At 37.2% G+C, this 21,673-nt stretch overlaps 1 protein-coding gene across 1 annotated transcript; it reads left to right on the top strand.

The window, feature by feature from the left end:
* The first annotated feature begins 4,288 nt into the window (after positions 1 to 4,288).
* Positions 4,289 to 19,678, top strand: LOC108428044 (complement factor B-like). The gene is made up of 18 exons (XM_017698747.2): positions 4,289 to 4,374; positions 6,474 to 6,674; positions 6,776 to 6,961; positions 8,178 to 8,351; positions 8,460 to 8,546; positions 8,740 to 8,885; positions 9,347 to 9,494; positions 9,780 to 9,911; positions 10,010 to 10,105; positions 10,773 to 10,910; positions 11,079 to 11,191; positions 11,634 to 11,763; positions 11,871 to 12,021; positions 12,189 to 12,268; positions 15,096 to 15,202; positions 16,955 to 17,087; positions 19,186 to 19,235; positions 19,334 to 19,678. The coding sequence occupies exons 1-18, from the start codon at positions 4,308 to 4,310 to the stop codon at positions 19,508 to 19,510; spliced, it is 2,316 nt and encodes a 771-aa protein (XP_017554236.2). The 5' UTR covers positions 4,289 to 4,307; the 3' UTR covers positions 19,511 to 19,678.
* The last annotated feature ends 1,995 nt before the right edge of the window (positions 19,679 to 21,673 follow it).

Below are 21,673 nucleotides of genomic sequence, written 5' to 3'. Positions count from 1 at the left end.
ATGTGCTTTTTGTTTACCTTTAGATAGTCTAAGTGCTTCTTTGTTTTGGTATCCCTATTCCTGCCCCCTTGTTTTGGGACTCTGCCCCTGATTGTTTCACCTGTCCCTCATCTTCCCGGTGTCGTATTTAAGCCCTCAATAAAAGTCACTTATCTCAGCAAGTGCATCCACCTCCTCGCTCTGCATTACAATAAGAAGAATGATAATAACACTTAACAATGGACAAACTGGACATACAGGACAGACAAATGCAAACACTTAACAAAATAATAAACAAAGCAGTAATGCTCCTTTTCCTTTTTAAAAAAATGTTTTTATATGTAATTATAACGTGTGTAGTTATCAAATCCCATGTAGGGGTTTTAACCCTTTCCTGATGAGTTTGGAGAGAGAAGTCAACTCTCAATATATTGCAAAAATTGTGACCAGGTTTCCCTGAATTATTTTGTGTTTTTTTTTTTTTTTTTAATTTGCGTCTTTCCAAGTTCCAGTGATCCGTGAGGAGGTTGAACCAAAGCTTTATTGAAATTTTGGTTCTGTCCTTCCAGTTCAGCAGTATAACTTTTTTGGCAATGGTAAGTGATATGAATATAAAGGATTTGAGGTGATTGGATGACGAAAGTGAAGAACGGTCATTAAGTAGCACTACAATGGGACATAACACACCATAATGGGATAACAAGGCCCAAAATCTCTGATTGCCTTTCCATGACCTCTGACCAAAACTGCTGGATCAGGGGACAATTCCAGAAAGCATGATAGCAGTTGTCTGTTAAAGCTGGACAATGTTGGCATTTATCACTGTGACTGAATCCCATACAGTGTAGTTTAGAGGCTGTAATATATGTCCTGTGAAGGGTTTTATATTGAATTAGCTGGAGTTTTGAACTGCTGGACATAGAGAAGATGTCACTGCATATTAGAAGGTTTGCTATGATGTACGCACAATAATCACATTGGTTTCCAATGCCTACCTGTGGGCTCAAAGTTTTATTACACACTTCTATAATCTAAGAATAGCTTAACCAGTTCGCCCTGAAGTTCCTATAATTACTGAAAAGGTAAGCCTTAGTATGAAATAAGCCTGGGACTTTAAGGGGTTAAATATGTTGACTAATCAGCTAAGTGTGTGTGCAGTTTGTTGCACATATAGCACAGTAGTATAAATGCTACAGATACTGGGTCACGTATGGCTGTATAAAATGTGGTGGTTCCCAAGAAAGATGTCTTAGTATTGTTTTTACCCTTTGAGATTATTTAGATGTCCACATCCTAAGGCTTATTATTGTGAAATGACATACAATGATATTCAAAATGACTGAGCTATCAAGTAAGCAGTTAGGAACTGGTGGGCTCAGAAAGGGGTGAACCATAACTTACAAGAAAGGAAGAAATGCAGTTTTGCAATGCAGTATTTCAGTACATTGCAAAACCCAGGCATGTTGCTTCAAAGACCTTAGAATGCATTTCTAAAATTTCCTCTCACAAAAATACAACTCATGATCCTTATCATTTTTAGAAAGCGCATAACATAAGAGAAGACAAATTTCCAGTTTACACAACTTAAGAAAACTGCTACCGGAAAGTAGGTTCTCTATTCTATCTGACTTCGCTAAAATACACAAGCCCTCTGGAAATGAATATAAAAGAAGCCTGAGAAATCAAACAGGCTTGCAAAAATTGTGGTTTAAAATATCATAAATAATACAATGCTATAGTTAGTTTTTAAAGAGCATAGCCAAGTGAAGACTCAAAAGAAGAATTTGCACTCACATCACAAATTCTCTGAAATGTTAAAGCAGGCCTAGATGGAGCACTGTACAACACTACTCCCTGACATTTTCACCTTTAAATATAAAGGTGTCGAAAAGGAGCACTGCTGTAGAACAGAGGTTCCCAAACTTTTGCAACTCAAAAAGGTTCCAGAGTCTTCAAGAAGAATTTACAGAACTGTTCATTTAGTGACTTGCTTACCGAGACAGCTGATCTTATTTGCATTTACAACATTTGGCAGACGTTCTTACACAGAGCAACTTACAATTTGATTCAAATTTTTTACACAGGTAGGCGAAGGTAGTGTTAGGAGTCTTGCCAAAGGACAGTTATTGGTATAATGTATGGTGCTTTCCCCAGGTGGGGATTGAACCCCTGCCTACAGCATGGAAGGCAGAGATGTTATCCACTACACTATACCAACCACCAGCTATTAAAGTGGCAGAGTTCTGGATCAAGTTCACAGGTTTAGATACATATAATATTTACTGTGTTTGCCTTCAAGTGATTTTATAAATTGTTGGGATTCAAAGCTTGATTTAACAAGAATTTTGAGCAAACGGCATACCAGCGGCAGTTACTCATTTGTAGTTAACGCACACATGAAGCCCAGTGTATGCTACTCACTGCTGTATTTTCTTTGTTTTGGTTTATGCTTGGTTTTCTTAGTTTTCTCAATAATCTCAGTAATGGTGGCTGCTTCACTGTTAGAAGGCCTAGCCTCTGGATCTTTCCTTCTAAGAGACCTTTTGAGCCTTTTTAACCAGGAAAAAGTACATACAACTGAAATGTAAAATGGTTTATGTTAACATGCTTTGAAAATATAAACATAGCTAGCTAGCATTTTGCCAGAATAATAGTGAACTCAATATAAATATTTTATCTTTGCAAAAAATAAAAAATATTAGTCATATTTTCACAGCCCACTGGGGCACAGCAGCACAAAGGTTGAAAACCACTGTTATGAAAGAGCCACACTAAAGAACCTTGAGTGGATGGTTCTACTTAAAAAAATCAGTGAAAAGGTCTTAGGGCAGTGATTCTCACACCTCAGAAATTGTGTCTCTACTTAACATGTTTTCATCAGTTTATTAAATGTGCTTCAGCCATATCTAAAAACAGGATGCTTGTTTAAAAATGACAGATGTTATTAAATGCTATTAAAATCACCTACATGCCAACCAATCACAATTCACAGCCTTAGTATGCCTACTTAATGATGTTTTCTGTAAATATGTCATGAAACTGGACCATGCCTCTATGTACACACAAGTGATGGCTAGCAAAATGGTTATGGCCTTCACTTGTTAAGTGTAAGTAATGAAAGATTTAGGGAGCCGAATGTGGTTCTTAAGATTACTTGATGCAGTGTGTTTGACTCTATGTTACATTCCCTAGAGTCTGTTTTCCAGACAAATAAAATCAAACATAGGAACAACTGGGCACACTGAGAGTTTCAATTTCATGCTTGATGTATTAAAATTGTTTTAAAATTATTATGGCTGAACTTTACAGACAAAGAACAACATTGGCTCTCTGGGGCTGGGTGTACCAAGAGGATCTGAAATGGTCTTGACTGCTGCATCAATAAGACCAATATTCAGAGAGGAATTTATGTGCATTATCAAGGCACAAACATCTAAGGCCACTCTTAGTGATGTGTCTCAACATAAAAACATATAATAAAAGTTCACAATAAAAGTTGCTAAATGACTTATCTAAGCAAACTAAGAAAATTGCTGTGTGTATTACTGACTACAGCTCACTTGCTAATTCATGCTACCAGGAAAAAAGTTAGTAAAAAGAGGTGCCTGTGACACCTCCCAATGGAAGGAATCCAGGAGGCATCCTAACCAGATGCCCGAACCACCTCAGCTGGCTCCTCTCGACATGGAGAAGCAGCAGCTCTACTCCGAGTCCCTCCCGGATGACTGAACTTCTCACCCTATCTCTAAGGGAGAGTCCAGACACCCTGCGGAGGAAACTCATTTCGGCCGCTTGTATTCGTGATCTTATTCTTTCGGTCATTACCCAAAGCTCATGACCATAGGTGAGGGTGGGAACATAGATCGACCAGTAAATCGAGCTCAGCTCTTTCTTTACCACAACAGACCGGTAAAAAGCCCGCATCACTGCTGACCCAGCACCAATCCGCCTGTCAATCTCCCGCTCCCTTTTACTATCACTCGTGATTTTATTAATTCTCTTTTACACATTAAATACAAAATGTCAAGATCAAGAGAAAAATAAGTAGCTCTTATTTATGGTGCCCTCCCATACATAAATATAGTCTCTCCTTATTTATAGATCTAAATATGAAATTCCACTGCTTGCTAAGACAGGGAGATAAACAGTGGTAAAGAAAGTCGCTAAATTGTCAGGAAGTGATCCTCTTTGATTTGCTGTTAGTTCTATTTGATTCGTTGTAGTCCTGTCCTCTTCCTGACCAGGCCAGCCCCCTGCTGTATAAATGTGCTGCCACTCTTCAAGTTCCCTATTTCATGTTTCATTTACAGAAAGTTACAGAAGACAACATGGAGTCTGTGTTTTGTTACTGTTTACTCTTTTTTGTGATGATTGGCATTTGCCCTTTCGTAACTGGTAAGTAATTTTGGTTTTGTCTTTGGGATCAGACATTCCTCGCTCATTCTTGAAACCAATGTTTAGAGTACACACTTAAAAAAGGGGGTTTTCGTGGGCTCTTTAATAAAAGCAGTGGTTATATGTAGAACCAAGATAAATATAATAACTATTTGAATATTTAAATATATTTTTCATTGTTAAATAGTTCTTTATTTCATCTTCTAAAATTGTTCTTCCGTAAAAAAAAAAACAAAAACAAAAGTTTTACTTTGGTACTAATAAACCATTTTTTATAAGAGAGTTATTAAGAACTCTATTTTATAAGAGATTTTTATAAGAGAGTACTTAAAGAGAAATTTCTACGTAATTCTTTGGTCTAGATGTAAACAAAGTCTTTTAGAATGGTTGGAGATGAAAGGGTCAATCGTTTAGAAATTACTGACTTTCGATAAAGATTTCTTTACAGTGATGATGAAGGGACTGGGACTCTCAAACATCTACAACAGAAAAACATGTAACTTACTATCCAAAATGACGAGTGAACCTAAAATGTAAGAAAAATCTATTTTAGATATGTTTATATTTATATATGTTTTGCTTTATAAATCCTGTATCATGCATGCATTTAAACAGTTATTTCAGGCCAAACTGTTGTAAAACAATGTTTCAGGCATCAGCCATCTTTTTCAAAAAAAAAAAAAACCTTTTTCAGACCACAGTAAACTATTCTGTAAGTTTTTATACTAGAACTTGTCTGGCATGTTAGACATGTCTGAATGACTGTTTACATCCTAATTATACAGTAAAGCAACAAGGCGCAAGAGGCTGTGTGTTACTGCCATTTTATAATTCTTCTTGCTTTTATAAAATGGCAGCCAACATAAAATCTGATAAAATACATACGTTTTCAGAAAATAACTTTTTATTAATAATAATCAACATAAACAAGTATTCCTCCAAGAAGTGTTGTTTCTTTAGAGTGCGGTATTGTTGCCAAGCAAACATGGACTGCTGAATGCGGAGAACATTTGGTTGCTCATCGCTGTATATTGCAGTCATTTCATGATGTTTTTTAAGCACTGGTTAATGTAAAATATTTCACTTTATTAACACTTTTCACTCACCAAATTACCACTGCGAGTCTTATTTAGCACCAATCCAGCGGTACTCTTCTTCTCATGCAGGAGCTGAATTGGAAATGGCTCCCTGCTTCCTGCATAGTGCACTATGTAAGAATAGATATACTGGTTCCTGCATCCCAAAGGAGCCAAATATAGCTAAGAAAAAGTCATTTGTGACTCAGCCCCATCCATATTCTGTTTAGTGGCTGCAATGGCTAGAATTTCTAAACTGTCATAGCTAGCACAGTGTGTAGGGAGTACAGAGCCGTTTGGGATACAGCCGGTGTTTGACGTTACTTCTGACTGAAACATGGACATTTAATGGACATAATACATTCATTTTACTTAAAGTGGAGTAAAAGCTCAAATTGTCCAGTAAGGGCTAAATACTTATTGTCCCTTAAATACAGTAGTAGAGCACTTTTGGCCCTTCTTATTTGTTTATATTTATTTTGCTCCAGCTTGTTGACAGATGTCAGAGAAAACCTCCTGTGTCTAAATATAACAGATAGCAAAAATAACTCTAAAAGAGTGCTTACTTGAACCAAAAGGAATAATGTTATGTAGATCAACTCTTTCAGTTACCTTGTTAAAATAAATTGGGCAGTATGGGCTGGAGGTTAGGGAACCAGCCTCGTGACCGGAAGGTCGCCAGTTTGATCTGACAGAGCTGACAGTACATGACTGAGGTGTCCTTGAGCAAGACACCTAACCCCCAACTGCTCCCCGGGTGCTGCGGATTGGGCTGCCCACCGCTCTGGGCAAGTGTGCTCACTGCCCCCTAGTGTGTGTGTGCTCACTAGAATGTATGTGGTGTTTCACTTCATGGATGGGTTAAATGCAGAGGTGAAATTTCCCTGTTGTAGGACTAATAAGAGTCACATAATCTTAAAACAATTATATTTTCATTCTCTTCCTCCAGTTCCAGCTCTCTTTCCTCTTCTATGATCCTGCTTGCTCTTTTCCTACATGACCAGTCGATCTGTTTCTGTGTAGGTGCTCCACCTGAACGTAGGTGCTCAAACAGCAACCTGGACATCACTGGAGGCACCTTCACTCTCTCTAACAATTATGATGAAGATAGCATCCTGAGGTACCGTTGTCCACAGGGTTATTATCCATATCCTGTAAAAATGCGGGAGTGTTCCAGAGGCAAGTGGGATCCTGTGCCCACCAGGAGACAGCCAGAGTGCAGGAGTAAGTATCAACAAACTATCCTGAATGAATCACTTTAAAAGATTAGCACCACATCATTTTCATTCAGCAACTTTTCACCATTACATCTCCCATTTGTTCAGAGGTTACATGTCCTAATCCAAATGTTCTGGACAATGGAGTCGTGGAGCCCTATAAGCCGCTGTACTATGTGAATGACACGACTACCTACAGGTGTCATTCTGATTACGCGTTCCGGGGGTCCTCCACACGTGTGTGCCAGCTCAACGGCAAATGGAGTGGCAGCACGCCGATCTGTAGCCGTGACTGTAAGTACAGAGCCTCTGTACAGATCTGACAAATCTGACAAAATTAGTCCTAACCTTGTAAATCAAAGCATGATTAGCTGAGTCCCCTGTCAGTACCTAATTATGTTGGAGGTTAATCTCACACAGCTAATCTCTTGAAGTCCTAACTAATGAGAGAGCTCACATGGCTGTATCTGCCTCATTACCACAGAGAAAAATCCTGGTTGAATAATTATCCTTCTGTTATTTTAGGAATTTAACCTTTTTGTTTCTAACCAAAACTAAATAATGAAATAAGAATATCACAATACTTTGTGCAGTTTCAATACAACAAACATGACAATAATATTACACCAAAGATTGAGACATATATTTTTATTTTACAGAAATAAAATCTCTTCAGTCAGGCATGCTAGATGTGCACAGTGTAGGGTTGCCAGGACTGTTATTGATTAAATCATTATGAAAAGCAAAAACATTTGGAGTTTTCACTTCATCCCCTACTGGCCAGAGCTTAAATTGCTTTGCTGGGTTAAAATTGACAGCTGAAAAAAAACTGCTGGCGTTACATGATTGCAGTACTACAGGCTTCTGCTGCACTAGGTGCACTAAGCTAAGGGAAAGTTCATTTCAGTATAAGTTGTGTAAAGTAAAAGCGAATTACAATACATGTTTAAATGTAACATTAGTAACAAGGCTGCATAGCTTATATTCTTCTTGCATGTTACATTTTCCCCTGAGGTCCAGTTATAATGTTTGTGTGGGTTTAGGTACCAAAAACTGTTCTAATTCATTTTTATAATTCAATTTTCTACTCTGTCTCTTAAAAATGATCTCTATTCTGTTTGACTGCACTGTACTATGTACCATTCAAAAAGAAACACTGCTTATAAGTTCAGTATGAATGGGTGGGGCTAAACTGCTGTAGACCAAGTAAGTTAATAAATAAATAAAGTTTGGAACATCACAGAAACAATATATTCAAAATGGTCTGTATTTGCAGCTTATTTCCCATATATGGACTGTATGGACTGGAGAGTGATTGGTTTGTTTTTACATATTAACAGTGTTTACATACATCAACTACTTTTATTTCAGAAAAGTGAGGAAAATTCGGTTCTCCATGATATGCCTCTTTAATAGTCTGTAGGCTTAATACTGTCTGCATGAATGCTCATTGCACAAACCTCAAATTTTGACCGTCTGTGTTTAATGATGAAACGTCTTCAACCCACAGCTGATCACTGCCTTGATCCTGGAACACCCCCTGGCGCCAGCAGAACAGGGCACATTTTCAATATTGATGACAAAGTGACTTACCGCTGTGATAATAAGCTGAAACTGCTGGGCTCCAAAGTGCGTGTGTGTCAGGATGGTGGCCAGTGGTCAGGACAAGCGCCGGAATGCTACAGTGAGTCTAAGCAGTCTAAAATACATCCAATTCTACAGCCTGCAAACATGTTTATGAGTGGTTTTACTGATGCTGGGTTTCTGATGTATTCCTGTTTTCTCATTGTAGCTGATTTCACATACGACACTCCAGCAGAAGTAGCGGAGGCTTTCGGCAGCACTCTAAAGACTACTCTGAGCATACATGAGGAAAAAGGTACAGCAGGAATTCACAACATACATTTTCAAAATGGTACCAAATTGGTAAGAAAAAAATATAAAATCCAGGAATAAAAGAAAGACTGGTATTAGTTATTCCAAACTTCTGAATGCTATTACACATATCTGCATTTACTGACATTCATCACATCCTTTATTTATATTTTTAACTTCATTGATGCATACATAAGACCGCACATTAGGTCAACATGGGAAGAAAATCCAATTGGACCAGAAAGGAAAGCTCAACATCTACATTGCTCTGGATGCATCTGACAGCATAGATGAAGAAGACTTTGAACGAGCAAAGGACATCATTATACAGCTCATAAATAAAGTATGTGAGATTAAAAGCTGGACTTGGTAGTTTTCAAAATTTAAGGTTTAATGTTTAAAGCCTTATTGCTTGAGTTTCTCCATACCAGCATTTTAAGATCCAGCCTGAATGGTCTTGGAATGTTCACAGCAAAGAAAACTCCAAATAGGGTTCTGCAATTGTAACATGGTCAATACAATAGAAGAACCCTTTTCAGTGCTACTAGAGGCTCTATATAGAACTATCTACAGCACATTCTCCATCAATCTTAAGAATTACTTCACAATGCAAAGAAGCCTGTAATCAGGGTTCTTTGAGTGTTCATGATTCTATATATAACCATATTCTTTACTAAAGAACCCTTGAAGAACAATCTTTGTTTAAGTGTGTATAATTCAGCATCAGTTTCACAGTTATATTGTTGATTGTGATTTACACTGAATGCAGTCCTGACTGACTTACTTTATCCTGTTTACCAACAGATCAGCTACTATGAGGTCTCTCCAAATTATGAGATCATCATTTTTGCCACAGAGGTGACAAGAATAGTTGGCATCACAGATTTCAAAAGGGAGGATGAAAGAAAATTGTATAAAATTATTAAGACGCTGAAGGATTATAAATATGATGGTGAGCTTTTGATCTCGATTTTACACCAGTTTGCACTTAATCTGAGCTAAAATGAAATAAATAAATAAACAAATAAATATTTCCAATTCTAGTTCTTGTAAACACAGTCCATGTATAACCATTATGCCAACTAGGAAAAATGTATTCTTGCATATGCAATGTATATGCAAGGATCTGTTTATTCAGAGTATCAGTGGCACTAACATGACAGTTTTATTTCCTTTGCGTAGCTTTATGAAAACTGTGTACCATCTGCTTTTTATATGGTCATTTTGTAATTGGCAGAAAAGGGAGAAAAATCTGGAACAAATATTGCCAAAGCCTTCAGAGCTATTTTGGACAGCATGAGTTTTGAGAAGGCCCGCGACAAAACAGCTTTCAATGAAACCCGTCACGTCATCATCATGTTCACTGATGGTATTGATCTTGTCATTTGTACACAGTATTTTTTAGCATAAAAGCGCAATCAAAGAAAATGATTAATTTCAGTGGCTTCTGTTTCGCTGTCTCCACAGGTATATACAACATGGGAGGAACCCCCATATACAATGTCAATGAAATCAAGCATCTTGTGAAAAATGAAGATGAAGTGAATCGGGATGAATATCTTGGTGAGAATATATAGCAACCGGCCGAATCTCCTCCTTGTATATACTATCATTGTCCATTAAAGTACATACAAGTGGATCAGACACAGTAGTGCTGTGATCAGACACAGTAGTGCTGTGATTTCAGCATTTGATTAGTTGTCTTTGTACTATTTTCAATGAAATATAGGGTTTAAATGATTTGCATATCATTGCATTTTGTTTTTATTTACATTTTGCACAGCGTCCAACTTTTTTGGAAATGTCGCTGTAGAAATACAAAGTGCACCTATATGGAAAGTGGAGCTGATAAAATGACAGTGAGTGTAGAAACAATGAGATGGGTGTAATGTTAAGGTTGATCATTGTATAAAATGTTCATAATTATAAGTTAGTTACAAATCTGAAAAAAATGATTTTCACTCAGCACTATATTGTCCAGTATAGAAACTCTAATAACACAAATAGTTTTAGTCCAAAATCTGTTCTGAAAGCTATTGCAATACAGTGTCTCAGCAGGCTGCATCAGGCAGTGTATTCAAAAATATCTCATGTGATGTCTTTCTGTGAGGAAGCATAAAGAGGCATTAAAGACTTAAAACATCTGGTTTCTATCACCACCACTTTCAGCAATTCTGACAATGTAAAATAATAATATGTATGTACTGTTACAGATATGGTTGTTTTACAGATCTATACGTGTTTGGAGTGGGTGAAGAAGTACAGAAGGAGGAAATTAATGAATGGGTGACAAAAAGACATCCTGAAAAGCATTTCTTCTTACTCCCAAACATGGAAGAGGTGCAACAAACCTTAGATGAGATGATTGGTACTTACATACTTCTTCATCTGTGTTTGTACTAAGTATAGTTTGTGTGAGGATCCTTTTTCCTCTTGTATATGTATGAGATCATACTATATTATAGTTGTGTTTTATGATGTTTATGTCTTCTACTGCCCCTGCTACTTTCACTGTATGTGTTTTCTCTACACATAGATGAAAGCACTAGTGTGGGTCTGTGTGGGCTCCACAGAAGCTTCAAACCTGATAAACAAAGCGTTCAAAACGCACGCCCCAGTTATCCCTGGCTCATCCAGTTTTTTGTGACTGTGAGCATCGTCTTGATTGTTTGATTTATTCTATTTTGTTTCTGGATTTAAGGTCATATATTCATACATATTCTGCCTTAACAAACCACACAGTATTGAAACGTGATTAGTTTCCTTCTGAAAGGTAGTAGGAATAGATGTTATTTAATAACACATGTGCCTTCTATTGGTTGAGTTAAGGCCACCTTTCTGAGTATTATTCAGAACGGAGGTGTACACCAAACTGGACCAACTCTTGGTCCAGTTTGGTGATTTACCTACTCAAATGCCCATGATGCAATTCATCAATTGATTGTCAAATTAAATGGGTGAGTTCACCCCTGTGCACACCCCACAGTGCACCCCGATTTAGAAATTCTTTTTTTTTTTTTTTGTTAAGAGTTAGACTAGCAGCAACTATCAAGGCAAGTATAAGCAGCATACTTTTTCCTGCTCTTTACAGCGTGAAGACAGCAAAACATCAAACTGCTTAGGGTCGCTGGTCTCACCTAAATTTATTCTAACTGCGGCCCACTGCTTCAAGTTTGAAGATCTTCCTGATAATATCAAACTCGAGACACCTAGTGACAGAAGTACAGTATGCACTTATATACTCTTTCATTTGAAAGTGAATTAAATAAAACATAGTTAACTAGTGATAACTAGTGGTACTAGTAAACACCTCCCCCTCTTTTTTTAGACTTACAACAACTAAAGGCAAAGAATTTCATGATTCATGAAAAATACCAACCCAAAGCTAAAGTGTCAGAGGGAATTTCAGTGTCTTATGAATTGATGTTGGCTCTCATAGAGAACTGGAAAATGGAGATAGAAGCTCAAAGTAATCTCAGGTGAGTGGTCTCTGATACCTATGATACCACTATTAAAATCATAATTACAAAAACCTGACAAACATGGTTCCTGCAAGTGTTTAACAAAAAAGGCCCAGAGAATGATCTAGGCAGCCACTTTCTGTTCCAAAGTGAGAGCTAATTCATATTTGTAACTCAAATCTTAGACCCATTTGCATTCCCTGCACCAAGGAGACGAGTGGGGCTCTAAAACTGTCTGGCAGTGATGTGACATGTGCAAAACACAGTGAGTAAAAAGATATAGCATGTAGAAATATGTATGAATTTATACGTTTACCAACAAGTATAACAATAAAATCACAGACAGGAAATGTTTTTACAGTAGCACTTTACTTTACAGATCGGTAATAAGAGGGTAATATTATGGTAGTATTTTGGTAATTAGTTGTATTTATCCATAAATTAAATGTCAATTTCATAGTTGTTATGAAATAATAAAATGGTAATTGTAGCAGAAACAAGTCAGGAATAAAATGGTAAAATCATCAGTTGTACGTACCAAAATGTTACTTGCATACTTTCTAGTTCATAATTAATAATAAGCTGGTGTTTGGAGTGATAACAAATTTGTAATAAGATGGTAACATAAAGTTAATAAGTTGCATTTACCTAAAAATGACATGCACATTTGTTAGTCATTAAAAAATAAGAAGTTAGTCATTGCAGCGGTGGTCAGTAATAAAATAGTAAAATAAGGGTAACAAGTTGAATTTACCTAGAAAATTCATGCAAATGTTCTAGTTCTTAGTAAATAACAAGTCAGTAACTGTAGTGATTACTAGTTGATAATAATGTGGAAAAATAACGGTAACAAACTTTCATTGCCCATCAATCAAAAGGGCAATAATATTAGGGTTATTAGTCCAAAAACAAAGCAGTAGTTCTGCTGAAATTATGTGGTTTTAGTGCTGTAAAATACTAATCACCTGTTTCTACTTTGTTTCTTAGCTGTTACGTCTTTAAGTGGTCAGAGGCAGGATGATGTTACACAGTGAAACTAAAGGGTATCAGTTGTAAAATGCCAGCTTGTTTCTTTCCATCTTTTTCCTCACTTACTACATCTCACATCATGTAATACCATCAGCTCTGCAAAACAGTCTGGGTAACTGCACAGAAACAGTGACTGAATTACTGCATTAGATCTCATGGCTGTTCTACTACTTTACAAGTGTACTTACACAGGGATAGATTCAGGTAATTTCCTGAGATTACACAGAATCAGGGCTGGAAAATGCAACATCACATGTTCCCTTTGTGTTACCTTTTAACAGAACACGGTTCCTCTATTATAAAGTACAGATCTGACAAAACGCTCAGAAAAGATTTTTTTATTCATGTGGAAATGAGGTACATTTGAACAAAGTAAATTCAGTGCATCACCTTTTAATAGTATTTGTACTTAAATATGCTGGCAAACAGCTTAGATACCCCTAAGTAGTATTTGTTTGCTGACTTTAACATTAATATTAGTTTTTCTGTGTATTTCTGATAAATCTGTATCCTCAGTGCTGCTCCTCCGCATTTTCACCCGCCACGCATATAATCCAGTTTCATCTCGGTCAGTAGATTTACTTTCTGCAAACAGTGGACGACGTTGGTGGCAGATGCAAAATCCAGGGCATGGAAGGAGTTTGGCGAAGCCATGGAAAAAGACTTTCGGTCGGCTTTAAGGAGGTTCTGGACAACTGTCTGGCAACTCAGGAGTGGTCGGGGTGGCTGTGCCCAAGCTGCAGTTGGCAAGGGAGGAGTACCTCTGACTTCAAATGAGGATATTGTCAGTCAGTGGAAGGAGCACTTTGAAGAACCGTAGAACAATGGACCAGCTTTTCACCCTCTCATGGATTGTTGAGGGGGCATGGGAGTTTGCCAACACAGTCTACATGTGTTTTGTGGATTTGGAGAAGGCTTACGACTGGGTTCCCCAAGATATCTTGTGGGAGGTCTTCCAGGAGTATGGGGTACACCGGGCCATTCGATCTCTGTATTCCCAGAGTGAGAGCTGTGTTCGTATACTCAGCATTAAGTTGTTAGGCTCCGGCAGGGTTGTGCCCTGTCTCCACTCCTGTTCTTGATATTCATGCACAGGGTGTCAAGGCGTAGCCAAGGTCAGGAGGGCAGAGGGTGGCATCTCTGCTATTTGTAGATGATGTTGTTCTTTTGGCTGAATCATATGGATGCCTCCAGTGCTCACTGGAGCGGTTTGCAGCTGAGTGTGAAGCAGTTGGTATGCGGATCAGCACTTCGAAATCTGAATCCATGGTCTTAGCCTGGAAAAGGATTTCATGCCCACTCCAGGTAAGGGGAAAGGACTTGCCCCAGATGGAGAAGTTTAAATATATCTTTGTTCACGAGTGATGGGAAGAGGGATCATGAGATCGGCCACAGGCTGGGACAGGCGGCAGCAGTAATGCGGTAACTGTACCGGACTGTAGTGCTGAAAAGGGAGCTGAGCCATAAGGCAAAGCTCTCTGCTTACCGGTTGGTCTACATCCTGACCCTCACCTATGGTCATGAGCTGTGGGTAATGACCATACAGTGGGCTACACTCTATTTGATAGGGTGAGGAGCTCGGCCATCTCGGGGAAGGAGCCACTACTGTGGGAAACCACTACTCCTCTGCATTGAGAGGAGCCAGCTGAGGTGGTTCAGGCATCTGATTCGGATGCCCCTGGACACCTCCCGGTGGGGGTGTATCAGGCACGGCCTACTGGGATAAGGCCCCAGGTCGTCCTAGGACCCACTAGAGGGATTACATCTTCAAGTTGGCCTGGGAGTAGCTTGGGGTCCCTGGGAATGAGGAAGTTGCAGGGGACAGGGTCATCTGGAGTCTCTGCTCTCCCAACTGCTACTGCGACCCTATCTGGATTAAGCGGTTAACGACGATGATGATGATGATGATGTTTCATAACAACTATGAAATTGACATTTAATTTATGGATAAATACAACTCATTACCACGATACTACTATAACATTACCCTCTTATTACCGATCTGTAAAGTGCTACCATTGTTACATTACAAACTGAAACATTTTTATTTGTTTTTCTTACAGGGGAAGAGCTGCTTAGTGGTGAATTTGTAGATGCATATTTCATGTCATCTAAACCAAGAGGAAACTTTCATCCAAAGAACAGTGTCCAGTTCAAAATGGGGCATAAGGTGAAGTTACATCTTAATGCTTTGGGTTATGAAGAACTCCTGATTTGTAAGGCATTTTTAAAATAGAAAAATGGAAAAGACTTTGTCCTTAAAGAAGAATCTACTCCAGTCCAGTAAGACACACCAACATACAGTAGCACTTGCTGTCATTATTAAAACACTTTTCAGTCTTTACATAAAGAACAATCATTTGACCCTCCACTATTTAAAGTGGCAGAGCGATGACCTGCAATCATTCAGAACACTTACACTTACAGAGCGAGAATGATTGGCAGAACAAAACAAGATCTCCATTTCAGTTGTAGGCCAGACGTTTTTCAACCTTCCAAACTTTTCAAAGTCTGGATGCATTTGACATGTTTTTATGTTTCTCCTGTGTTGGTGTTTTATGTTTAGGTTTACCAGTTTGGCCTAAAGCCATGAATGGCAAATATTCATTAAGCTTATTAAGAGTCCTCAGAGATGGGTGATACTAGTCTCATCTAAGCTGTTTATTTTTACTGTACAAAATAGCCCAATTAATATAATTAAGCTGTTTTAATTCATGCCAATAAATTACAAAAAGAAGAATGTGTGATTCAATTTGATTGACCTTACTCATTCAAGAGTACTGCTTGCTCAGTGGAAATCATTTATAATTATTGGGCTGTTTGAGTTGCAGAAGTGTTTTTTGAGCAAGTCTGTATTATTTAAGTAAAGTCAGAGAGAGATGAAGAGAAGAATTTACAAAGGTGTGGAAATCAGAATCAGGCTGCGTAGTGGAGTGTAGTTTGTTATGCTGATGATTCAGTTAGGGGCAACGCTAAAACACAACATACAGTTAATTCCTCTTATTAAAACTTTATTATACAACAGCTTGTTGTGGCTGTGCAAGCTGATTGGTTGAGAAACACTCTGTTTTTTCACAAACACTATCACTCCGCTGAGACGCTGTTGCTAAGCAACAACTTTGACTGCTGTAGGGGGCGCTGTAGCCATTTGAGCGTTTTTACTTTGTACTTTGCGCACAAACAGAAAATGGATACTTTCAAGATCACATTTGACTGATTGCTAATTTGGTCAGACTCTGAAGATGAGACTTCACCAAATTCCAAAACTGTCATTAAGCACAGAGCAAGCTTTTCAGTTGGTAGCTGTAACAGAAGAACACCTAAACAACTGTGATGGAGCAACAAGCTGCTTGTTAAGGAACTTATTTGGCAGAAGGAATTGCTGACATTAAAACATATTAAATACCACATTCACAGCCCAATTTATTTATTTCTTACTTTATTTATTTAACTATTATATAAAAGTAATAGACCACTCAAGGTTGAGTGTGTTATTGTGCCTTTGGCTTATGCTTTGATCTTTACTTCTGTACATCATTTAAATACAGCAGCTGTCATTTATATTGTCTTACACTTTCATGATAAATGGACCAATAGAAATGCTGAAAAAAATAACTTGGAATAAAATCTTAACTCCCATTAAAAGTTTGGAATGTTTTTGCCTTCTCCTGTAAAGTATTTTTTTGGAGACATTTCTTTTTATTTGGACACTGATATTTTGCAAGTCTTCTTAAGAATCAGGTTGTTTTAGATTCTTCATCTGGCTAAACAAAGGTGGGGGGACTGAAACATTTGGCTTGTACAGCACAATTTACTTCTGTCTAGAACAAAAACGTTTCATGGTACTGCCTCAAATGTATCACTAATCTCTATTTCACACTAATGATTATGTGCCACTACTCTGTTTTTGCTCTTTCTTTAGAGGGATGCATGTATTGAAGATGCCAAAGAAACATTAAAAATGTCAGATGAAAAAACAAGGCTGCTTATTACAGACAGTTTCCTGTGCACTGGTGGACAGGGACGAGAGGGAGTAGAAGAAGTTTCTTGCAAAGGTAATTTACTTTTAATTAATTGATAAAACACAAGTCATTTTTTTTTTACATTTATGAATCATTTAATAAACAGTTAACTAAACAGTTCAGCATCAACATCATTCAGCATGGTGATTCACTGATAGGCGATTGTAGTAAAACATACCCACTCTGATTTTCTTTCAATGGCAGTGATAGGAAATTTTATATATATATATATATATATATATATATATATTTATGTTTGTATATATATATATATATATATATATATATATATATATATATATATATATATATATATATATATATATATTTGTTTGTTTTGTTTTGTTTTGTTTTGTATATATATATATATATATATATATATATATATATATATATAAAATATATGTTTTGACTGTGCAAAGCAAACAGTGAACATACACATATACTCTGAGGTTTTATTTGTCACTATTTTACCTCAAACTGCCCTACATGTCTCTCTCTTTCATGACTATATTTTACAATACAGCTTAGGCAAAACCTTGTTTTAAAACTTTTGTTAAAAAAAAGTAGGCAGGGATGGATTTGAGGGTAAAGCTTTTTAAATATAAAAATAAGGGTTTTTTTGTTTTTTCTTTTCCAAATCTTTTTATTGCCTTTTGTAGAATCACAGACATATTACACTTTTCAAGTAAAAACAAAAAGTGAATTTCTGCATCAACCCCTTACCCTTAGACCATAACCCACCCACCCCCTTAGAACACCTACTTCCACTAAAGCTGCTCCTGGGAATCTGACAGAGATAAACAGAATATCTACCAGAACAAGTGTGGTCTAAATCAATGTGTAAATAATACTAAATGTAATTAATAGATTACAATATCTACAAATATCAATAACATTAGAAGATTACATTAAATAAAAAGAGAAAAGAAAAAAAAATAAAATACTAACAATAATGATAAAAATAAAAAATAAATAAAATAGAAAAAGGCAACACATACCTCTCAATTCACATATTTAGGCATCGCTATCTTCGCGTAAAACAGAAGAATCTCAAGGAAGAATCTTAGCTTTTCAAGCTTGATGCATAATAGGACATCCCGGATCCAACAACCATGTGATGGTGGAGAGGCCTGTTTCCATTTAAGAAGAATGGCATGTCTGGAAAGGATGAAAAGACCCCACCCTTATAAAACTCCTTATAAGCCCCTTACTTGACCAGAAGCGCAAAGCCGGGTCAGAGCAGGACGGAGGAAACAAGTGATTTTTTAAAGATGAGTATATGGATAGAGGCACTATGAAAACCAAAATGTTTCCTAAATTGGAGCCAAATTTTAAGAGCACTGAGAACAACTGGATTCGTAGAAGCTTTGTTAACAGATATGGGGAGCTGGGAACAAAGTACAGTAAATAGGGAGCTACAAGAGGACAACATCTCAATATGAGCCCAGGGTGGAAGGCCATTTGGTCCTTTTCAATAGGCCCAGTAGAGTCATTTATGAATATTACAAGCCCAATAGTAGTGACAAAAGCGCCAAGCCTCCTTCAGACCTTGAGAGCTGGAGAAATGACCTCTTGAGACGTGCGGGTTTGTTGTCCCATAAAAATGCATTCAGCAAATGATCAAGGTTGACACAAAAAATAGTTTTTAACATTTTTTTACTCACTGGCACTTTTCCCTACATTACGCTCATATCTATGGCTATGAATAAGAAGTCAACTTAAGCCTCTCAAACAACTCATGTTGCTTTGTTTACACGACTAGTGAGGCAGATAATGATAAACTGTCCAAATGTATTTATTGATTTTTTTTGTGCTATTAGGAAACGAAATAGTTCTCTCTTAAATAGGGCAGTACTAATGATTGAATAGGGATTTCAGCCGAAGCAGTTTACATTTCGATGTGTTACGCAGACATTTTGTAAAATCTGTGGAATTCCTCTTTAAATGTGTTAGATTTGAAACCTGAATCTCTATAGAAGATTGTTGGTTAGTTTAGATACATGGTTTACATGGTGATACATGCTGTCAAAGGGGTCTGTATTTGTGATTACATTGTAATCTGTCTTCTTGTTTTAAATAATATGAATGCAATGTCATGTCATATGTGAACGTCTGCGGCAATTTTCAGGTGATTCTGGTGGTGCTGCATTTTCAGAGAAAGGTTTACGGGCAGTCCAGGTCAGAGTTCAAATCTCTTTTCCCTTCTGAAAATATAGCAATGTAATGCTTCAAAAAAAGGTAAGATGTTTGATTATATGTTGATTTACCTTTAACAGGTTGGAGTTGTCAGCTGGGGTCTGAAAGATGTGTGCACAGCAGAAGTCAGTTACGATGAACGTGAAAAAGCCAGAGACTTCCACATAGACCTCTTCAATCCAGAAGTGCAGAATTTTCTTAAAAAGTACCTGGGTGATGAAACAAGAGGGACTCCTCTGACATTTTTAAAAAGATGAGGTCTTCTACTGTAAACATGATATTTGACCCATTTTCTTCATACCTTTCCATCAGAATTTAATCACTCTATCCTTAGTTTTACAGTCTAAAACTGAGACTATTTTAAAAAGATGAACTTTTGAACATGCTTTGGACACTGTGACAAAATAAAGCATTTTGAATGTTAATTAGCATGATATGCTGTATTCATTTGCACCGTTGATCAATCATCCAACACTGCTTTAAGAGAATATGCTGTCTTAACAGTAGTATGCAGTTCATTCCAGGGTTAGTGTTTCATAACACCTGAACTTGTATACTACCAGTAAACAAACTCCAGAACATCTGTGTGAACTACTGTGTGTGGCATTAGCAGAACACTGCTTAAACAGTATAATACAGTTTCTATCACTTACCAAAGAGAAACATATTGTGGCTGGTGTAGCTGGTGTTACTACATGCAGCAGACTGAAGTTTAATTTCCTGATCAAGCAAACATACCATGCTAAACTGACAGGGTTGGGAGAGTTACTTTAACAATGTTTTTAGGTACAAATTACTAATTACCTGTAAAAAAACTTCAATCTGTTATCTAATCCAAAGAATTATATTAACGTAATCTGATAATCTTCCGTTACATTTGGATAACTTGCTGCTTTGAAGTCGTATCTTTAAGCTACTCAGTGTAAGATTTCAGTATTTGTCCTCTCTGGAGGAAATGTGTAATTGCACACAACAAACAAAACAACAGTGTGTAACATCTCTTGTGCTTCAGACGCCTTCTCTGAAGGGTCAGAAGAGTATTCAGAGGCTGCATCCAAAATCACGTAGGCTACAACCATACTTAATAGTATGGAAAAATAGTATACTTTCTAAATTACAGTATAGAATAGTGTATATTGTATATCTTAATAACTTTTGTATATCTAAATACTGTTGTGTTTAGGGAAATTAGGACACATTGTGTCTAATAAATCAGTAAACAAAACAAATTTCTCTTTACAGGGAGAAGAAGTGCTCCAATAAAATGATTCGAGTAAATATATAACTCTTACCTAAACACTGGAGTCGTAGAATATGTTAGCACTTTGAGGCCAAATCTTTACTGTACTGGAACACATTTTGCTAGTCCATGCTGGGTTAGTTTGAAGGAGGAGGGGCAGCTATTTGTGATAAATGCAGTTGTGAAGGCTGTTATGAAGAATTTAACGTTAACATTTGTCAGATCGATTGTGTATTACAACAAAATAGATGCAACACTGCAGGGGCTTTGGTCCTTTACAGGGGCTTAACTAGGTCCAGCCTATTGGGCCATAGCCCTGAAGGTTTTTTCAATGGCCCTCGATCCTTTTCAATGTTTAAAATATCAATGACGATTGAAAGTCGATTCCAAGCATCTGGACTCTCAGAGACACTGACCAAGAATCCAGACTGACTCAAAGACGCGTTAAAGTCGAAGAATCCGCTCTTTTGGAATTGAGCCTCCCATCATCAATCCGTGAATCAGAACTGAGTGAAAACTCTTTATTACACACTTAATTTTTTGTGATAGCAATGGTGATTGCTCTCTCTGTTTTTTCACTTGTTCATTTTTAAATAAACTTTCTGAATTTGTCATGACGCTAATCAGGCAGCGGTAAACCATTCAAGAGCTGCACTAGCCCAAAGAAACTAGCCAGTTAGGACAGAGGTCTGCAACAGGTGGCTTCAGAGCCGCAAGCCTCTCTTTTACTGTCCTGTTGCGGCTCGACAACAGAATTACATTTTTAGGAAAACAAAAATCCTCTTTTGCAGTAAAATAAAGCTTTCTTGATTGTTAATAATATATGATCTTAAACCCTAAGCGGCTATACAAAAGCGGCTATAGCTTTTGTATAGCACATACAAAGACATATTTACAGCCAAGTTATTAAAAAGGACATAAAATGTTGTGGCTGCAAAGGTGGTTTGATTTTTGTTGAAAGGACTAAAGTGCTCTTCTTAACCTGTGGGTTGCCGTCCCCTAGATTAGACACACTAGGTATTTGTATAATTGTGAGAAATATGAATTAATGTGATGATGTGTAATAAAAAATAATAATTGTAATGAGACAGAACTTGTCAGATGTGAGCAGATAAAATCAACAAATGAGGCTTTACTGGTTTGGCTATAGTCCACAGACATATTCAAAAAAACAGGCGAA

The sequence above is a fragment of the Pygocentrus nattereri genome, chromosome 16 (assembly GCF_015220715.1).
Source record: "Pygocentrus nattereri isolate fPygNat1 chromosome 16, fPygNat1.pri, whole genome shotgun sequence".
Classification (NCBI taxonomy): domain Eukaryota; kingdom Metazoa; phylum Chordata; class Actinopteri; order Characiformes; family Serrasalmidae; genus Pygocentrus; species Pygocentrus nattereri.
Note: the sequence above shows the minus strand (reverse complement) of the source record. Positions and strands in the feature narration are given on the sequence as shown.